The sequence below is a fragment of the Gossypium arboreum genome, chromosome 8, assembly GCF_025698485.1.
Source record: "Gossypium arboreum isolate Shixiya-1 chromosome 8, ASM2569848v2, whole genome shotgun sequence".
Classification (NCBI taxonomy): domain Eukaryota; kingdom Viridiplantae; phylum Streptophyta; class Magnoliopsida; order Malvales; family Malvaceae; genus Gossypium; species Gossypium arboreum.
Window position 1 is genome coordinate 39050568 of NC_069077.1, and position 16375 is coordinate 39066942.

The 16375-nt window shown below is 35.8% G+C and overlaps 1 protein-coding gene across 1 annotated transcript; it reads left to right on the top strand.

Annotated features, from left to right (window-relative positions):
- Positions 1 to 435: 435 nt before the first annotated feature.
- Positions 436 to 2865, top strand: LOC108469403 (aluminum-activated malate transporter 9-like). Its single transcript, XM_017770291.2, has 6 exons — positions 436 to 842; positions 932 to 1072; positions 1200 to 1469; positions 1568 to 1707; positions 1801 to 1947; positions 2037 to 2865. The coding sequence occupies exons 1-6, from the start codon at positions 551 to 553 to the stop codon at positions 2643 to 2645; spliced, it is 1599 nt and encodes a 532-aa protein (XP_017625780.1). The 5' UTR covers positions 436 to 550; the 3' UTR covers positions 2646 to 2865.
- The last annotated feature ends 13510 nt before the right edge of the window (positions 2866 to 16375 follow it).

Here is a 16375-nt window from a genome sequence, read left to right on the forward strand (position 1 = left end):
TCTTATTCAAGGTATAATAAATTCTGTAATGGATAAAAGTGAGGCCTTTCTGTTAGCTTTTGTTTAAAATACCCACCAAAATATGCTCTCTTCTTCTAAATAATATCCATAAATTTGCTTATTCTGGAATCATTTGAGAAGACCCTTCGCTTGAAATTTTTTTATTGGCAAACATATGACAATGATTATAGTGGGTTAATACCAAAATGAATCAAGCAACCATGAAATGTAACCGTGAAATGTAAGGTTAATCTTAGAAGAGAATAAAGAAAAAAAAAATTCTATCTATAGAAGAAAAATTTCCCATTTTCGATTCTAATTCTCCATCATTGCAACATTATTGAGGTTAAGCATCTTTATCCCGAGTTTTTAGCTCCATCTACTCTTCTATTAATATTATACCCTATGATTCCCTTTTCTACATTTTATATCCTGAGTTGGACTCCCTTTAAAAACCTATCTTCCATCCATACACAAATCTATTTTCTTGGAAAGTAATACTGAACCACTGACGGTAGGTTTGAGAGAAGTTATATAAATTCAGTGGGGAATGAATGGGAAAAAGGGCAGCGTGGAGATCGATATTCCACCACCTAATAAAGCCAAGCAACCGGAAGATGGCAATAAATCGGGCTTTCAGGGCTTTCCCTGCAAAGCTTGGATATGGAGTGCTTGGGAATTTTGCAAAGACGACGTTGATAGGGTAATATTCTCGTTTAAAGTAGGACTGGCTGTTCTACTTGTTTCATTGCTCATACTTCTACGAGGAGCTTATGAAATTTTTGGTACAAACATCATTTGGTCAATCATCACTGTTGCCATCATGTTTGAATATACAGTTGGTACGTATGTATGTTAATGCAAGACTTAATTTCATGATGAATGAAAATGAGACGAAATGTATTTTCTTACTGTTGTGAAATTTGTGAAGGGGAGACTTTTAATCGAGGATTCAACCGAGCACTTGGAAGCTTGCTTGCTGCAATATTGGCTATTGCAGTTGGTCAGTTACCTCAACTTACAGGCCGAATTGCTAAGCCTATAATAATCGGACTTAGCATCTTCCTTATTGGTATATCCTCTAGGCAGTCCAAACTATATGAAATAGACCTTTCCTTTTTATCCATGTACTATTAAAATGAAGGAAAAAGAAAAATCCACGTACTAATTAAAATGCTGTTTTTGGACATTATGAGCAGGAGCTATTACTTCATTCGTGAAACTATGGCCATCGCTTGTTCCTTATGAACATGGTTTCCGGGTTATAATCTTCACCTATTGCTTCATAATAGTCTCTGGATATCGAATGGGGAACCCGATCAGAACTTCCATGGATAGGCTGTACTGTATTGCCATTGGAGGTTTTGTGGCAGCTTTCGTGAACGTACTTGTATTTCCTATGTGGGCTGGGGAGCAATTACACGAAGAGCTAGTCAACAGCTTTAACTCATTGGCTGACTCACTTGAAGGTAATTAGCAAATTTGGAAAATCTCTCCCATCCCTTTAAGGAGAAGACTTGAATTGGTCATTAGCCTTGGTGAAAGTTAAAATTGCTAAAACTTTCAGAATGTGTGAAGAAATATTTAGAAGATGAGGAGCTAAATCAAGCTGAATTTTCTGAGAAAGTAATGGATGAGTTCCCAGACGAACCTGCCTACAGAAAATGCCGAACCACATTAAACTCTTCTGCCAAATTGGAGTCCTTGGTAATCTAATTTACTCTGTCTTCATTGCATAAATTCTCCTTCGTTTTTCCCTTGACAGTGGTTGATATAATTCTGACTGGTTTCAATCATTAGGCTGATGCATCAAAATGGGAGCCCCCACATGGCAGGTTCCGCAACTTCTTCTATCCATGGTCAGAGTATGTCAAAGTTGGGGCAGTTCTTCGATACTGTGCTTATGAGGTTATGGCACTCCATGGAGTTCTTCACTCTGAGATTCAGGTATTTCCCCCTCTTCTCATAATAAGAACTAACCAGGAAAGAATTTTCAAATTCTGGATGGAATTAAGATTCTGTTCCTTGGTTTTCAGGCGCCTTACAACCTCCGAATCGCATTCCAATCAGAGATCCAGGATGCAGCAAACCAGGCAGCAGAGCTAGTGAGAAGCTTGGGCAAGGATATTTGGAACATGAAGCGAAGCCTCAAAACCTCTCTGTTAAACAGGGTTCACAGCTCAACCGAGCGACTCCAGCGTGTCATAGATATGCATTCATACCTGCTCACCACTCATTATGACCTTCCTGATAACTCTTCTAACCCATTTCCAAAGATTTCTCATGTTTTATCAACAACCCCGAACGACTTCCTAGACCAGCAGGAGGATGATGTTTGGAGCACAAACCATGAAAAAAGCTCAAATCGCTTAACACAAAACTTGACAGAGTCGTACTATGAGATGATGAGGAAACAATCACGAATGCTGAATTCTTGGCCCTCTAGCGAGGTGGATCCTTTCAAAAAGGGAGGGGGTTTTAGAATAAGCATTTTGCCCCAGATGAGAGCAGTGAAGAGCACCGCAGCTTTATCACTTACCACCTTTACTTCGTTGCTCATTGAATTTGTAGTTAGGCTTGATCACCTGGTGGAAGCAGTTGATGAACTTTCAAAGATGGCAAAGTTCAATCATGAGGATCTATAGAGGGGAAATCTAAACATGTATGCAGAATTCATGTTTCTATTACCACACCATGCATGAATATACCATTCCAAACGAGGAGAAGAGGGAGAAACTACAGGCAACAAGTTAGAGATGACAGCCTTCTGTTTGTAATTACAATGTATAGTGGTAATTGAAAACCGAGTGCTGATAGCCACCAGTTGCAAGAATATATAAAGATGCGCTGGACAAAGTCCTAGAACATTTAGAGATGAAAGGCAACAAGAAATACTACAATAGATTTAGTTGAACCAAAAAAAAAAAAAAAAAAAAAAAACAATAAACCCTTCGTTAATTTTATTTAATAAATCAACCCTAATCAAGGTTAAAATATGATTAAAAAGAATTGATTTAGTGTTTGAAAATATAGGATATTAAGTTACATATTTTTATTGGATGCTTAAAAGTGACTTTTTAAAATCATCTTAACATAATTTAAACACTAAATGATAATAGACAAAACAAGTTTTTTCCCAATTAAATTCTCTATTAGTCTCTCTACCATGAATAAGTTTTGATTTTAGTCCCTACACTTTAATTTAGTGAATTTTTGTCCTTGTACTTTTTAAAATTTAAAATTGTAGTCCTAACCAAACGATAATTGTTAAATCATAATCCTTGTACCTTAGTGTGTAATGCCATGTCAACTTACTATTTTTACATATTTTTGACAAAAATGCTAGTAAGTTGATTTAATGGTTATTGTTTGTGTTAAGACTGAAATTTAAAATTTGAAAAGTATAGGGACTAAGAATGATCCTGTTGGAAAGCATGGACTAAATTGATAACTTTACACATTGTATAGGACTAGAAGCAAGATTTAATCAAATGCATTGAACTACTATTGTTTGGATCAAGACTGAAATTTCAAAATTCAGAAAGTACTAATTTGAAGAGTATAAGGACTAAAATTGACCAAATTGAATTATATGGATTAAATCCACAACTTATACAAAATACAAGGAATAATAGTATTTGACCTTTTCCCCTATCTTTCAAACAAGGGACCAATTGCCCGATTGCTGGATTTAAGAAATTGACAATAAACTAAGGAATAGAAATCTTTATCCCCATTGAGGTGCCCCGCCTCCCTGCCCCATTTAACGACATCTTGACTACAACACCCCATACCTAACACAATCGCTAGGTTCGAGCTATGGGATGCCACGTTTATTGTTGGAGCAACTATGATCAAATATAATTAAATTTAATTATGAATACATACTAATATATTACGCATATAAAATATATTATACAATTATTTTTGGGTCTTATATGAGGTTATGAAAGTTGTTAAGCTGACTTGGGATCGAATAAGGAGCAAATTGTAAAATTTGCAAACTATCAGGTTTGTAACATCCTTAACCCGCCTTTGTCACCAGATTAGGGTTACAAAGTATTACAACACACATTCAATCAAATGACATCATAAAACCATTCAAATATTAATTTAAATGTCAATATTCAATCAAAATAATTAACATCATTAATTCATTCAATTATTAATTTAAATGACAATATTCAAATCTATATTCCATTTATAGCATAAATACATTTACTAACCTTAAATCGAGCTTATAGGGCCTTAGAAATAGTTTGGGATCAACTAGGGACTAATTTGAATCAAAGCATAAAATTTTAAAAAAAATTAAAATTTTATAAACAGGGGTCACATGGTTATGTGGCTCAGGAATATGGTCGTGTGGCCAAACCATGTACAAACCGAAGTAAGGGTCAGATGGTTGTGCTGCAGCCTGTTGCTTTGTCGCAGATTGTTTCCCAGACAGTGTAACAACCTATGACCGTGTGTGATAAACCTGTACCAAAATTTAAGAAGACACAGTTATTTGAGTAGGCTATTTGCAGCACACGGCCGTGTGACAGCTTGTGTCCCAAGCCGTGTGTACCTTAAAAAGCTTACAAAACAAGACAAATTTTCATCCAAAACTTAGGTTCCAAGTTAAACCAAAATCAATCATTTATAAACCTTAAAAACACATTCAAACAAGCTTAAAACATACCAAAACGAACAAATGAAGTGCCTAACCAATGTGCCATCATTGACACCACAATTCAATTGCCAAATCAAATTCACATTTCATACCAAACTAGTTTGCATTCAAGTTCACAAGTCCATACTTAAAACACACACCCAACTTACCATTTCATTTTATCCATTCACATTCAATCTTATCATATTCAAACATTTTCAAGAGGTTTGTACCAACTAGCCAAAAACATAGTTATATGAACATATTCATACCAAAACCAAGGCACATACACAAGCAACGTAATACCAAGTTTAAGCAACTTTACATCAACCTAATATGTAAAACATGAAATATGTAACACCCCTAACCCGAGACCGTCGCCGGAGTCGAACACGAGGTGTTAACAAACTTCAAACCACTTATTGATAATTTCCCAGACAAGCTGCCAATCTGTGTACTAGTCGCTTAAAAAATCATAACTTGAGTTCTACAACTCGAAAATCAGTTTCGTAATTTTTCCCTGAAACTAGACTCATATTTTCATCTACAGATTGTTTTCTAGAATTTTTGGTCGAGCCAATTAGTACAGTTTATTAGTTAAAGTCTCCCATGTTACAGGGGTCGACTACACTGACCTTCGTGCGTTGCAACTCGAATAACTCCCTGTGCAGGGCTTCAATACTGATGCCGTTTGTTTCTATAGAAACTAGACTAAAAACGGAATCTATAAATATATGGCATGATTTCTAAATGTCTCGGGTTAATTTATAATGAATTTTCAAAGTCGGAACAGGGAATCCAGAAACCGTTCTGGCCCTGTTTCACGAAAACCCAAATATCTCTTAACATACAACTCATATGACCGTTTCGTTTCTTCCATATGAATATAGATTCATAAAGGTTTATTTACATAATTTATTCACTATTTAATTCCATTCCTACTATTTTTAGTGATTTTTCACATCCACATCACTGTTGCTGCCAGCATCTATTTCTAGGGTAGACTTTCTCTAACACATAGTTTCTATGATTCAACCACCCCTTTTTCATATATAGTCCAAAATATAATCATGATGACCCATTCTAATGGCTGGTCATTGCCAAACATTTCCGTGCCTCTTAATGAGCATATACATACCAAATGATTATAACATTATGCTCAAAACATTTATAAGCCATTTTCGCATGGCTATTCAAAATTTTACATACCAAGTTCAAACAAAACATAATAGCCTATACATGCGAAATGTTCTCTTAGACCATCTAAGAAGAAGATACCAAAAAGTCGCTAGTCGGTGTGATGACTTGAAGACGGTCCCGAATACGCAAAAAGTCGAGTCCAAGAAACCTAAAATAGGTGACAAGCAAACACCGAATGAGTATATAACTCAAGAAGTCATAAGCAATGCACTACCAACCATTAATAACATTATCGCAAAAGGAAACAAAATGGAGCGAGGCTAATTACTCCATTCAAACCGAACTATACCATAGTTCCTTAGACCATTCGATTCAACCACATACCAAGTTACACATTCACATTCCATATACTAATCAATAGGATATTTGAAGCATTTCTATACACCATTTTGTTTTCGTCACAATCATACATCTACATGACCTTTCACTCATTCCACGATAATTCTTATGTACGTGACTTCAATTTACATTGTCACATAGGTTCAAACTTACCAAGCTCAACCCCAAATATAAACATAGCGCCTATTAGCCATGAACTCAAGGTACTTACCCGATCCGCTGTCCGTGATCAACTCAATAGTGTCGCACACTCAGTGTCAATAGTGATTCAAAAGCATATAGTGAGTCCGCACACTTAGTGCTATATAATCAACTCGCACACTTAGTGCTATGTGATCAAACTCGCACACTTAGTGCTGTACAAGTTTTAAACCCGCACACTTAGTGCCATTCTCATGATCACAAATGTTTATACCCGCACACTTAGTGCCGAAATCAACAACTCAATACATCTCACCTCTTTTCCTTTCATTCAATACTTTCATCACCACATACATACATGTATATAAATTCATCATTCCTTTCGACATAATTATATAGACATTATGTCTATTCAAATCAATACAAAATATATGCTTAGTGACTTACCTTGTGTTGGGTAAAATAGTCCAAGTCGGCTACTCGATGACCTTCGTCTTTCCCTTGCTTGATTCTCTTTCTTTAACTCCTTGAGCTTAATCAATAAATCAACTAGTTTAACGATCTTGCTAAACATTCATAATTCAATTACACATGCATATGTATGTTTGTATATTCGGCAACCATCCTCACTTATTACCCATTTAGTCAATAATCTAAGCCAAGATAAGGCTTCAATATGGTTGCCTCTAACCGAATACATGCACACCAATCTACTTCATTTGGCCGAATATGCATGTCTATGTTGAGGCCAATTTTACACTTAATACTACACAAAAAAAAAACAGCATACATTTTACTAACTAACGCATTACATATTGTAGCTCAATACACATCTCTCGTTTACTTCATAACCGAAACAACATCACAAGCAAATATACACCTTAAAATAGTATATATGTCATACCAATACATCATGTGCAAACATATATTCATGTAGGTGCAAGGGCCGAATCTCAAGTTGTTTATATCCAAATATAAACACATATCCAAAGCTCAAATCTTACCTACCATGCAACATGCATGAATCATACTTATGGATATACCATGACCGAATACATCACAACACCATAATTTTGGTCATGATTAAGCAAAGAACTTAATGCCTTACTCAAAAATACTAAAAAGAAAGTCCAAGAGCCATCAATCCACCATCACATATACCATTAGCAAGCTTCATATTTAACATGCAATGGCATTAACACAAAATCCACCTTGGCCAAATACCATCCCCATGATATAACAAAGATTTGAACCATGGGCTAATAAGAACATCAAGCTAGCAACTAAAACATGCATGATCTCATGGCACAACCTCAAACATACCTTAATCTTGATGCAAGTATAGCCAAATCTCTTCCTAATCCCCTTCCAAACCAAACATGAAGCAAAAATTCCTTCCTTCCTCTTTGGTATTTTCGGTCAAGAGAGAATGAAATGGATGAGCAAAATTTTTTTCTTTTCTTTTCTTCAATGCACGGCAATGGGGGGGGTTCACTCACACACATTTTTTTTTCTTTCTTTATTACCCATACTTATTTGTTTATTGTTTCTCCCTAATGCACCAACAAAACATGTTTCATGACATGTTTAGCCCATACTCCTTGTCATGGCGGCCACCTCCTATAGAAAGAGGGATATTTGACATGCAAGGCCATTGTTTTGCATGCATGCTTTAATTAGTCATCACACATTTCCCCATCATACTTTCAAAGTTTTCTACTAGGTTCTTTCTAGTGAAATTCACATTTATAACTCTAAATCAAACATCAAAAATGTCACACACGAATTAACACATATCATAAGCATCAAAATGAGCATTAAATTATTTTTATGCCTCGGTTTTGCGGTCCCGAAACCACATTCCGACTAGGGTCAATTTTGGGCTGTCACAAAATAAGTATTCAAAACATATATACAAAATACACCTATTACATGCCATATAACCCAAAAGTTAAACTTGACAATATCTATCGATAGATCTATGGATAGTTTGATCTTTAGGTTATCCAATCACCCGATTCCACAAAATGATATCTATAGAGAAACAAGAAAAATGACACAAGTAAGCTTTAATAGAGCTTAGCAAGTTCAACGGTTGAAACTATATAATTTATTGTATAAACATATTAATCACATAATATCAGTTAATAAACAATAATCCTATCGACCACAACCATTATAAAGGTGAGTCTTTATATTTATGCACATATTATATAACCTGATCAATTATACTAAATTAATCAATACCAATTCTCATTTATACATTCAGAAGACCATGTAAACATTTATAAAATTAAATAACGAATCATATAACTGTTGAAAACCTACTAGATGAACAATACAACAGATTCAGATACGCGGTTAACCATTCAGAATACACCGAAACACTCAAACAAGCTAAACGAACTGAGTAACACACCTGGACACCAAGTGCCTAGCCCGTAGGCTAACATCCCTCCGGAACACACCTAGGCATCAAGTGCCAAGCCCAAAGGCTTTATATTTGTAACGCCCCGAATTTTGGGCCTAGAAGTTTTGGGAATTTGAGCATAAGAGCAGTGAAGAGGCAGCACATATGTGTTTAGTTGTGCACTTTAGTGACAAGAATGAGCCTGTTGGTTCGAGTGGTAAGGGTGTTAGTGTGTTGGAGGTTCTGAGTTCGAGTATTTGTGTGGGCGTTTTGGAAAAAAATATTTTACTTTTGTTTATTTTACTTTAATAATTGTTTAGCTCTATTTGTTTTTTTTTATTATTTATTTTTATTTATTTTATTATTCTTCCTGTTACACGTTCTTTTCCTTTTCTTTTCAGGGTTTTTGTCTGTTGTTTTCTTCTTTCGCTGTTATTTTGCAACTGTTGATTTATCATCTTTTGGGTATGTGCTAACCCATTGATTTTGGGTTTTAGTTGATGAAAGTGATGAGAAATCGTCACTTTTTGATGATTGTTGATAGGGAAAAGGTTAGGGACAAGTTTGGTGGCTAAAGCGGTGGTTTGGGGCCATTTTAGGGTGGTTTTGTGACCTCTCCGACGGCCAAATTGGGTTTCGGGCCAAATTGTGTGCCACACGGCTTGGCAACATGGCCGTGTGGCCGAATTAGGGATTTTTTCAGAATTCACATGTCCGTGTCACTTGGTCCACATGGGCGTGTGAGTTTGGGGATTAGGGTTTCAAAGATTTGGGATCATACGGCCTAGCCACACAATTGTGTGACTGATTTGGGGATTAGGGATTTCACATGAGTGTGTGTTTCAAAACACACGGCCATGTCTGGTGGGCACATGGGCGTATGAGACCTTCACACGGCCGTGTCTTCTCTGTACCTTACTTTAGTGATTTTGGACAGTGAGTTACACAGCCTGTCCACATGGCCATGCCCTTGCACCACACTGGCATGTGTTTCTGTCACACGGCCGCGTGCTACCCTTCACATGGGTGTTTGGACCCCCACATGACTGATTTGCTTCACATGGGCGGGGCACACAGGCGTGTAGCCCTATATCGCCAAATATGATTTCTTTTTAGGTCAAAGTTACTGGTAATGGTTGTTCTGTATGATCTAACCCTTGGTTAAGCTCTAGTGAGGGTATTTACGACTCCAATCTGAGTTTGAGTAATGTGCTATTTGTGATTGGGTATGTGACATGTTTGTTTCTGAACTAGATTAAATGGGTGAGTATGTGTGCAATGGGTACTGTCTGATTGATTGGATGTGAATGTCTGCTTCTGGCTATTTATCTGAGACTGGTTTTCTGGTTGTGTACATTTGACTGCATACATACATACATATGTATAAACTACTTTGGGTAGGATTGTGAAGAGAAAGGAGTTTGATCTGAACTGACAGCTGCTCTACTGGTTATTACTGATAGCCCCTAGTACCTACAGGGTCGTGGGCGGTCCCAATACCCTGAGGGTCGTGGATATTAGTGATAACGGTATAGCGAATTATTGCATTGCATTGTACCACAAGTACGTTAGTTACGCTACGTACTATTATCTGATCTAGCAGTTTATATTGCACGCCTATACCGCGATTTACCGTATTGCACAATACATCTTATACGCTAGCTTTGCTGCATAATATGTCTAATCTGGCGGTTCATACTGCATGTTTGTACCGCGGTCTTCCGCATGGCACTGTACAACTTACTAATATCCCCTAATACCCAAAGGGTCATGGGTAGTCCCAATTCCCTGAGGGTCGAGGACATTGCTGATGCCCATCGTTACTAGGAAACCCGGGATGACATCATATGGAGTGTAGGGTTGGAGGGATGGGTTGATTATATCCCCACTTGGAGTAATTGGTTTGATGAGCTTACAGCTCTATTGAGGTGTGATGGGGGACTGAGATGGTGTGTTGCTTGGATGGGTGGGTTATTTTATAACTCATTTGCACTTATATGCATCTGATTGTATTTTTGTGACTGAATGTGATGGTACTACTCGATAGAGATGTCCGTGTAACACCCCTATCCTGTAACCGTCGCCAGAATAGGATGAGGCGTTACCAGAAATTAGGAATAAGATCGGAAGAATAAAATTTTAAACTCCTTCTTTAATGTTGTTTTTTTTTGAAATAACGAACATTCATTTAGATAAGTACTAAACACGACCAGGATAAAATCTAAACTTCTATAAGTAAACGTCCAACAGATGCCATTTTCGTATGGCTTATATACAATAGTCATAATATCATTCTCTTGTATTGTCTATCCTATACATGCCATAAGCTAAGTCTAATTACATAGTTGCCGCAATGGTAGATAGTGTGACGAAGTCTTGATGATCCCAAATGGTAGTCAGAATCCACAACCTATAACCAAAACATGATTGAACAGAGTAAGCTTTTGCGAGCTTAGTAAGTTTTAAGCAACACAAAGTGTTCTCATTCACTATCATTGGTCATTCATTTCAACTGTTCGATGAAGTTAATCTAGAGCTTCATCTCGAACCATAATATCAATAGACGAATTACTTGGCTGTCTTATATATATATACCTTCGAATAATAGTGACCTAGATGGTCGAATATTTCCAAAGCACATTCTTCGTCAATTTTCAACTTTCCATGTTCCTTTCCACTTATTCATAATCACACCCTTATTTTTAAGTATTTCAACATGACAAATACTGAATTACCGTAGGCACATAAAGAAACAAACATATTTCTTATCACATATACGTAAATGTGAAAAACATAATTCTTACCTTGTACTGGTACATTTAGCCCAACCCATACTCAAATCATAAGGCTTTTGGGCAGAATATGCTCTAATACATAAGAACATTTCATCACATACTTCATTATACAGGCATACCATTACCAATTAGATCATTCACATATTTGGAGTCATAATATTAATCACATTTACTTACCTCTTCGATACTGATAATTCACCTCGAAATCACTCCACCGATGAGTAAATGTCCTTTTGAACATCTTAAATACATAACACTTATTTGATGGTAACTTATTGCAAATACTCAATATCAAAGTCTTACTTGAATCCTAGCATTTAGCCGTCGGGTCTTTAAAGCTCGGATATAGTACAAGCACGAAGCCTATGGACGTTAATCAAGATAATATTCTCGCATAAGGCTGCGGGGGTTTTAACCGGATATAATCTTGACACAAATGCCCTTCGGGACTTATCACATTTATACACTTTCACATCCATCACGTTGGCCACTCGGCCCTCACATATATACACCTTCACATTCATCACATTGGCCATTCACCTTATCACATATATACACCTTCACATTCATCACATCGGCCATTAGGCCTTATCACATATATACACATTCACATTCATCGCAGAAAATCTTAAACCAAAATATAAATTTTTCATGTATTCACATCACAATTATTCAAATATGCTTCACATACCACATATACTATCATGTACATACTTGGGCTTGGTCGAATCTACATCAATCACTTTTCCAATGAATAATTCAATTTCACGCCATACTATCATTTCATATTCGAATACTCATAAACTTACAATTTCACAAATTTTAATATCAAAGATCCATCTAACACTCATATATCATTTTACAATATCACAATTAGAATTCAAGTATGGGTTTAATCAATAGCTTATGAGCAACTAAAACAAGTTTTATCCATGTTTACAACAAAAATCACATATTCACTACAAGCTGTTTTCCTGACCAATGGTCACTAAATTATTTATAACCGGAGCTACAAGGCTCCAAATCACTTGCCGTTAATTTTCCCTGAATATAGACTCGTATATCTTCCATCCATAAAATTTTCAGAATTTTAGGTTTGGCCAATCAATACCAGATTTTTCTTAAAGTTTCCCTGTTTCACTGTTTGACTAACCTGACCAGTCTTCACTACGAATCAAAATTCTCATTGTACAGAATTCAAAGTATGTTCTATTTGATTTCATTTGAAACTAGACTCATTAAGGAGTCTAAGCATATAAATTTTATCTTGTAACCATTTTTGTACAAATTATAGTGATTTTCTTAAAACAGAATAGGGATTTCGGAGTCATTCTGACCCTGTCCCACACAACTTTAAATATCTCTTTATAGGAAATTTCTTTGCTTCCACGGTCTCTTTTATACGAAACTAGACCAACTAAGATTTGATTACATATATTATTCAGCCTATAATTCCACACCAACAATTTATAGTGATTTTCTAAAATCACATTACTGCTGCTGTCCAAGCAAATTATTACAATTTGCTCTTAAATTTCCAAGTCCAAACACATATGAACTTACCATTTGAGTTTAAGACATATCATGGCCACATCATATCTTATTAAATCAACTCATTATGTCCTATTATGGTTGAATTTACTCAACGTTTAATCGCTTAAAACTTACCTCGGAAGTGGTCGACGACTAGATATCCACGGCTATTCGCTTACTTTCTCTTTTCTCCTATCCGACTTTGATCCTCTTTGCTCTTAAGCTTAAGTAAAACAATAGATTTGCTTAAGTACTTAACTAATATTATTCACTCAACAATCACATTTGGAAATAACTTATCATTTAATCTATATCTAAAACAATAGATTTCAATATGTATCATATTTAATAAAACATGCCATGACTCAATTTCATGCTTATTTAATTTATATCTAATTCACATTCACAAGCAAAGAGTCACTTAATTTATCATGCTTCTTATACATGAATCTAATCATATCGCCGATGTCCTCGTGTGTACATGGTACATACATAAGGCATATATATATATGTTCGTACCTATATATGACTATCATCATTTAACCATTTACTCCTAATTATGCACAACCGCATACACACATGCATATATGTATAATACATGCCTTAATATTATATACTTTTATTTTCAAATTACAGCATAGTTCCAAAACATATAGCTAATTCCATTGTCATCTTATCAACATTTACCACAATACCAATTTCCATTTATCTTCAATGTTGTACACACGAATACTTACACTCTCATATGCATACAATCCATTTAAGATCATTATATGCCCCATTTAGCCCTAACCATTCAAGCTTAAACTTTCCTACACTCTTATCCAATGTCATACGTAATGCCGAATGTCCAATTTAACCAAACTTCAAAATTTAACCTCCATCACTTTAATTGACCATTACCTACTCTTCACAACTTTAAATACGAAGTAATTAACACCCATACTTTTATACCGAATTAACTAACACTTATAGTCCTTAGCCAAATGTTATTAAACTTTTGTCATCATAGTATTTCTACTTATCACTTTACACAATATTATCAAAGCGAAACCTATGCATAACCCTACTCACATTATTCAAATTATACCCTTAAAATTCATATACAATGCCAAACCTCTAATTCATTCACTTCTATAACCCAAACGGCAATAGCTTACATTTTAACATTTAAATACCAAGCATTTGTTCAAGTAAATATAATTACTAACAACTAAGTATTAACTAACTCAAACTTCATTAAAACATGAGAACAACAATCTATCCTCTTCAATTTCTCCCATGGTCGAATGCTCAAATCCTTTCCAAAATCAAAATTTTAATATGGGTTGAATAAAGAGCTTGGTAGCTAACTTAAAATTAACAAGAATTTTAAGAATTGATTAGAAGTCTTACCTTGATTCAAGCCTAAAGTGACCGAATGGAGCTCCCCCCTTTCCCTCTTACAATTCGGTCATGAATAACAAAGATGAAGCTTTTTTTTCTTCACCCAAATTCTCACTTATTTCTTCATTCAATAATATTATAAAAATTATAAAACCATTTAGTTGCCTTAAAACTAGTAAATAATACATATATATTGTCATAAACATCAACATGGCGGCCACTATCATGAAAAATGGGGACTTTGACATGCAAGTCCCCATATTTAATCCATGCAACAATTTGGCCATTTTAAAATTAACCAACACATTTTCAATGTTTCTCACATAAGCCCTTTTGATTAAATTTGCATTCAATTGACAAAATCAAAGCATCAAAATTTCACACACAAATTGTAACATAATATAGACATGAAATTTAACAATCAATTTCTTGTGTGACTCGGTTTTGGGGTCTTGAAACCACTTCCGACTAGAGTCAAATTAGGGATGTCACAACTCTCCCCTCTTTAGGGATTTTCATCCCTGAAAATCTTACTAGCGGCTAGGTTAGGATAATGTCCTCTTATTACATCATGTCCCTATAAACATTAACTCATCGATAGCAATTGTAATTCATTATTGATTTCGCATCGATCTATAAAATCATTTTCTTATCTTAAAACAAATACATAAACATTTCTACAAGTAGGCACATATATCTCATTTTCTTGATTTCATAAGCAATAATCACTTAATTTAATTCACAAATGCGTTTCAAACACATATTAAGCACATATTAACATGTATAATTCACATCATCAACCCACATATTTGTAACCCACATTTTCATTCATGTATAAGCCGTAACTTTGACCGAGCGTACATATATTCAAACATCCCAATAAATATCCTTTATAACTCCATCATCTCTCACTATTCAACTTAACTTATTTCCAACAGAAAATCAACTTCCACATACCGGTATCGCTTATTCTAATCTTACTTAATTTATCATCTTAAATATACCCGTTGAATCATTCGAAATCATTACGGATACTCATTAAGCACATATAGCTCTTACAATGCCATATCCTAGATATGGTCTTACATATTCTCACATATCGAGCCGATGCCGTGTCCCAGACATGGTCTTACACACTATCTCAAATCAATGCCTTCGTCCCAGACGAGGTCTTACATGAATTCCACTTCACACACTTAGTGCCCATCGACCGATCTCGCACTTTTCGTAGTGCTCGGTTAAAGGAATTCGCACACACACAGTGCCTCTAATCATTCACACACATAGTGCTCTTATTCATTCGTTATTACACATTGAAAACAAACTTAACCAAGTCTATAAAACATCATATATGTACACTTTAAACGTATTCTTTCATTTAACTTTGAATTCATACGGTAATGAACACTTAAACCTTGCTCGAATCACCGCATTAAGCACGCTAAGCACGAAGACCGAATACATATCATCAACAAAGCACGCTAGGCTCGAAGGCGAATACATATCACCGCACAAAGCACCTTAGGCTCGAAGACCCGAATACATATCACCGGCACAAAGCCTGCTAGGCACGAAGGCCCCAATACATATCACCGGCACAAAGCCTGCTAGGCACGAAGGCCCGAATACATATCACCAAAGATGATCGCTCTTGAACTGGTCCGGATACATCACTAGCATGAATGCTCTTCGGGATTTAGCCCGGATATATCACTAGCATGAATGCTCTACGGGACTTAACCCGGATATATATCGCCAGCACGAATGCTCTTCGGGACTTAGCCCGGATCATCGTCGAGACCTTTAGCTCGAATGAAATCTCCATATAAAGCCAGCGGATCTTAATCCAGACATAATCTCCACACATATAGTCATCGGGTCTTTAAGCCCGGATTCACATCGTTGAGTCTCGTACAT

Bases quoted from the DNA above. Each gene is read 5' to 3' on its own strand.
- LOC108469403 (XM_017770291.2), top strand. From the start codon at position 551: ATGAATGGGAAAAAGGGCAGCGTGGAGATCGATATTCCACCACCTAAT. The intron at 1,073-1,199 runs GTATATCCTCTA...CATTATGAGCAG, and splicing joins ACTTAGCATCTTCCTTATTG to GAGCTATTACTTCATTCGTG. The intron at 1,708-1,800 runs GTAATCTAATTT...TTCAATCATTAG, and splicing joins CTGCCAAATTGGAGTCCTTG to GCTGATGCATCAAAATGGGA.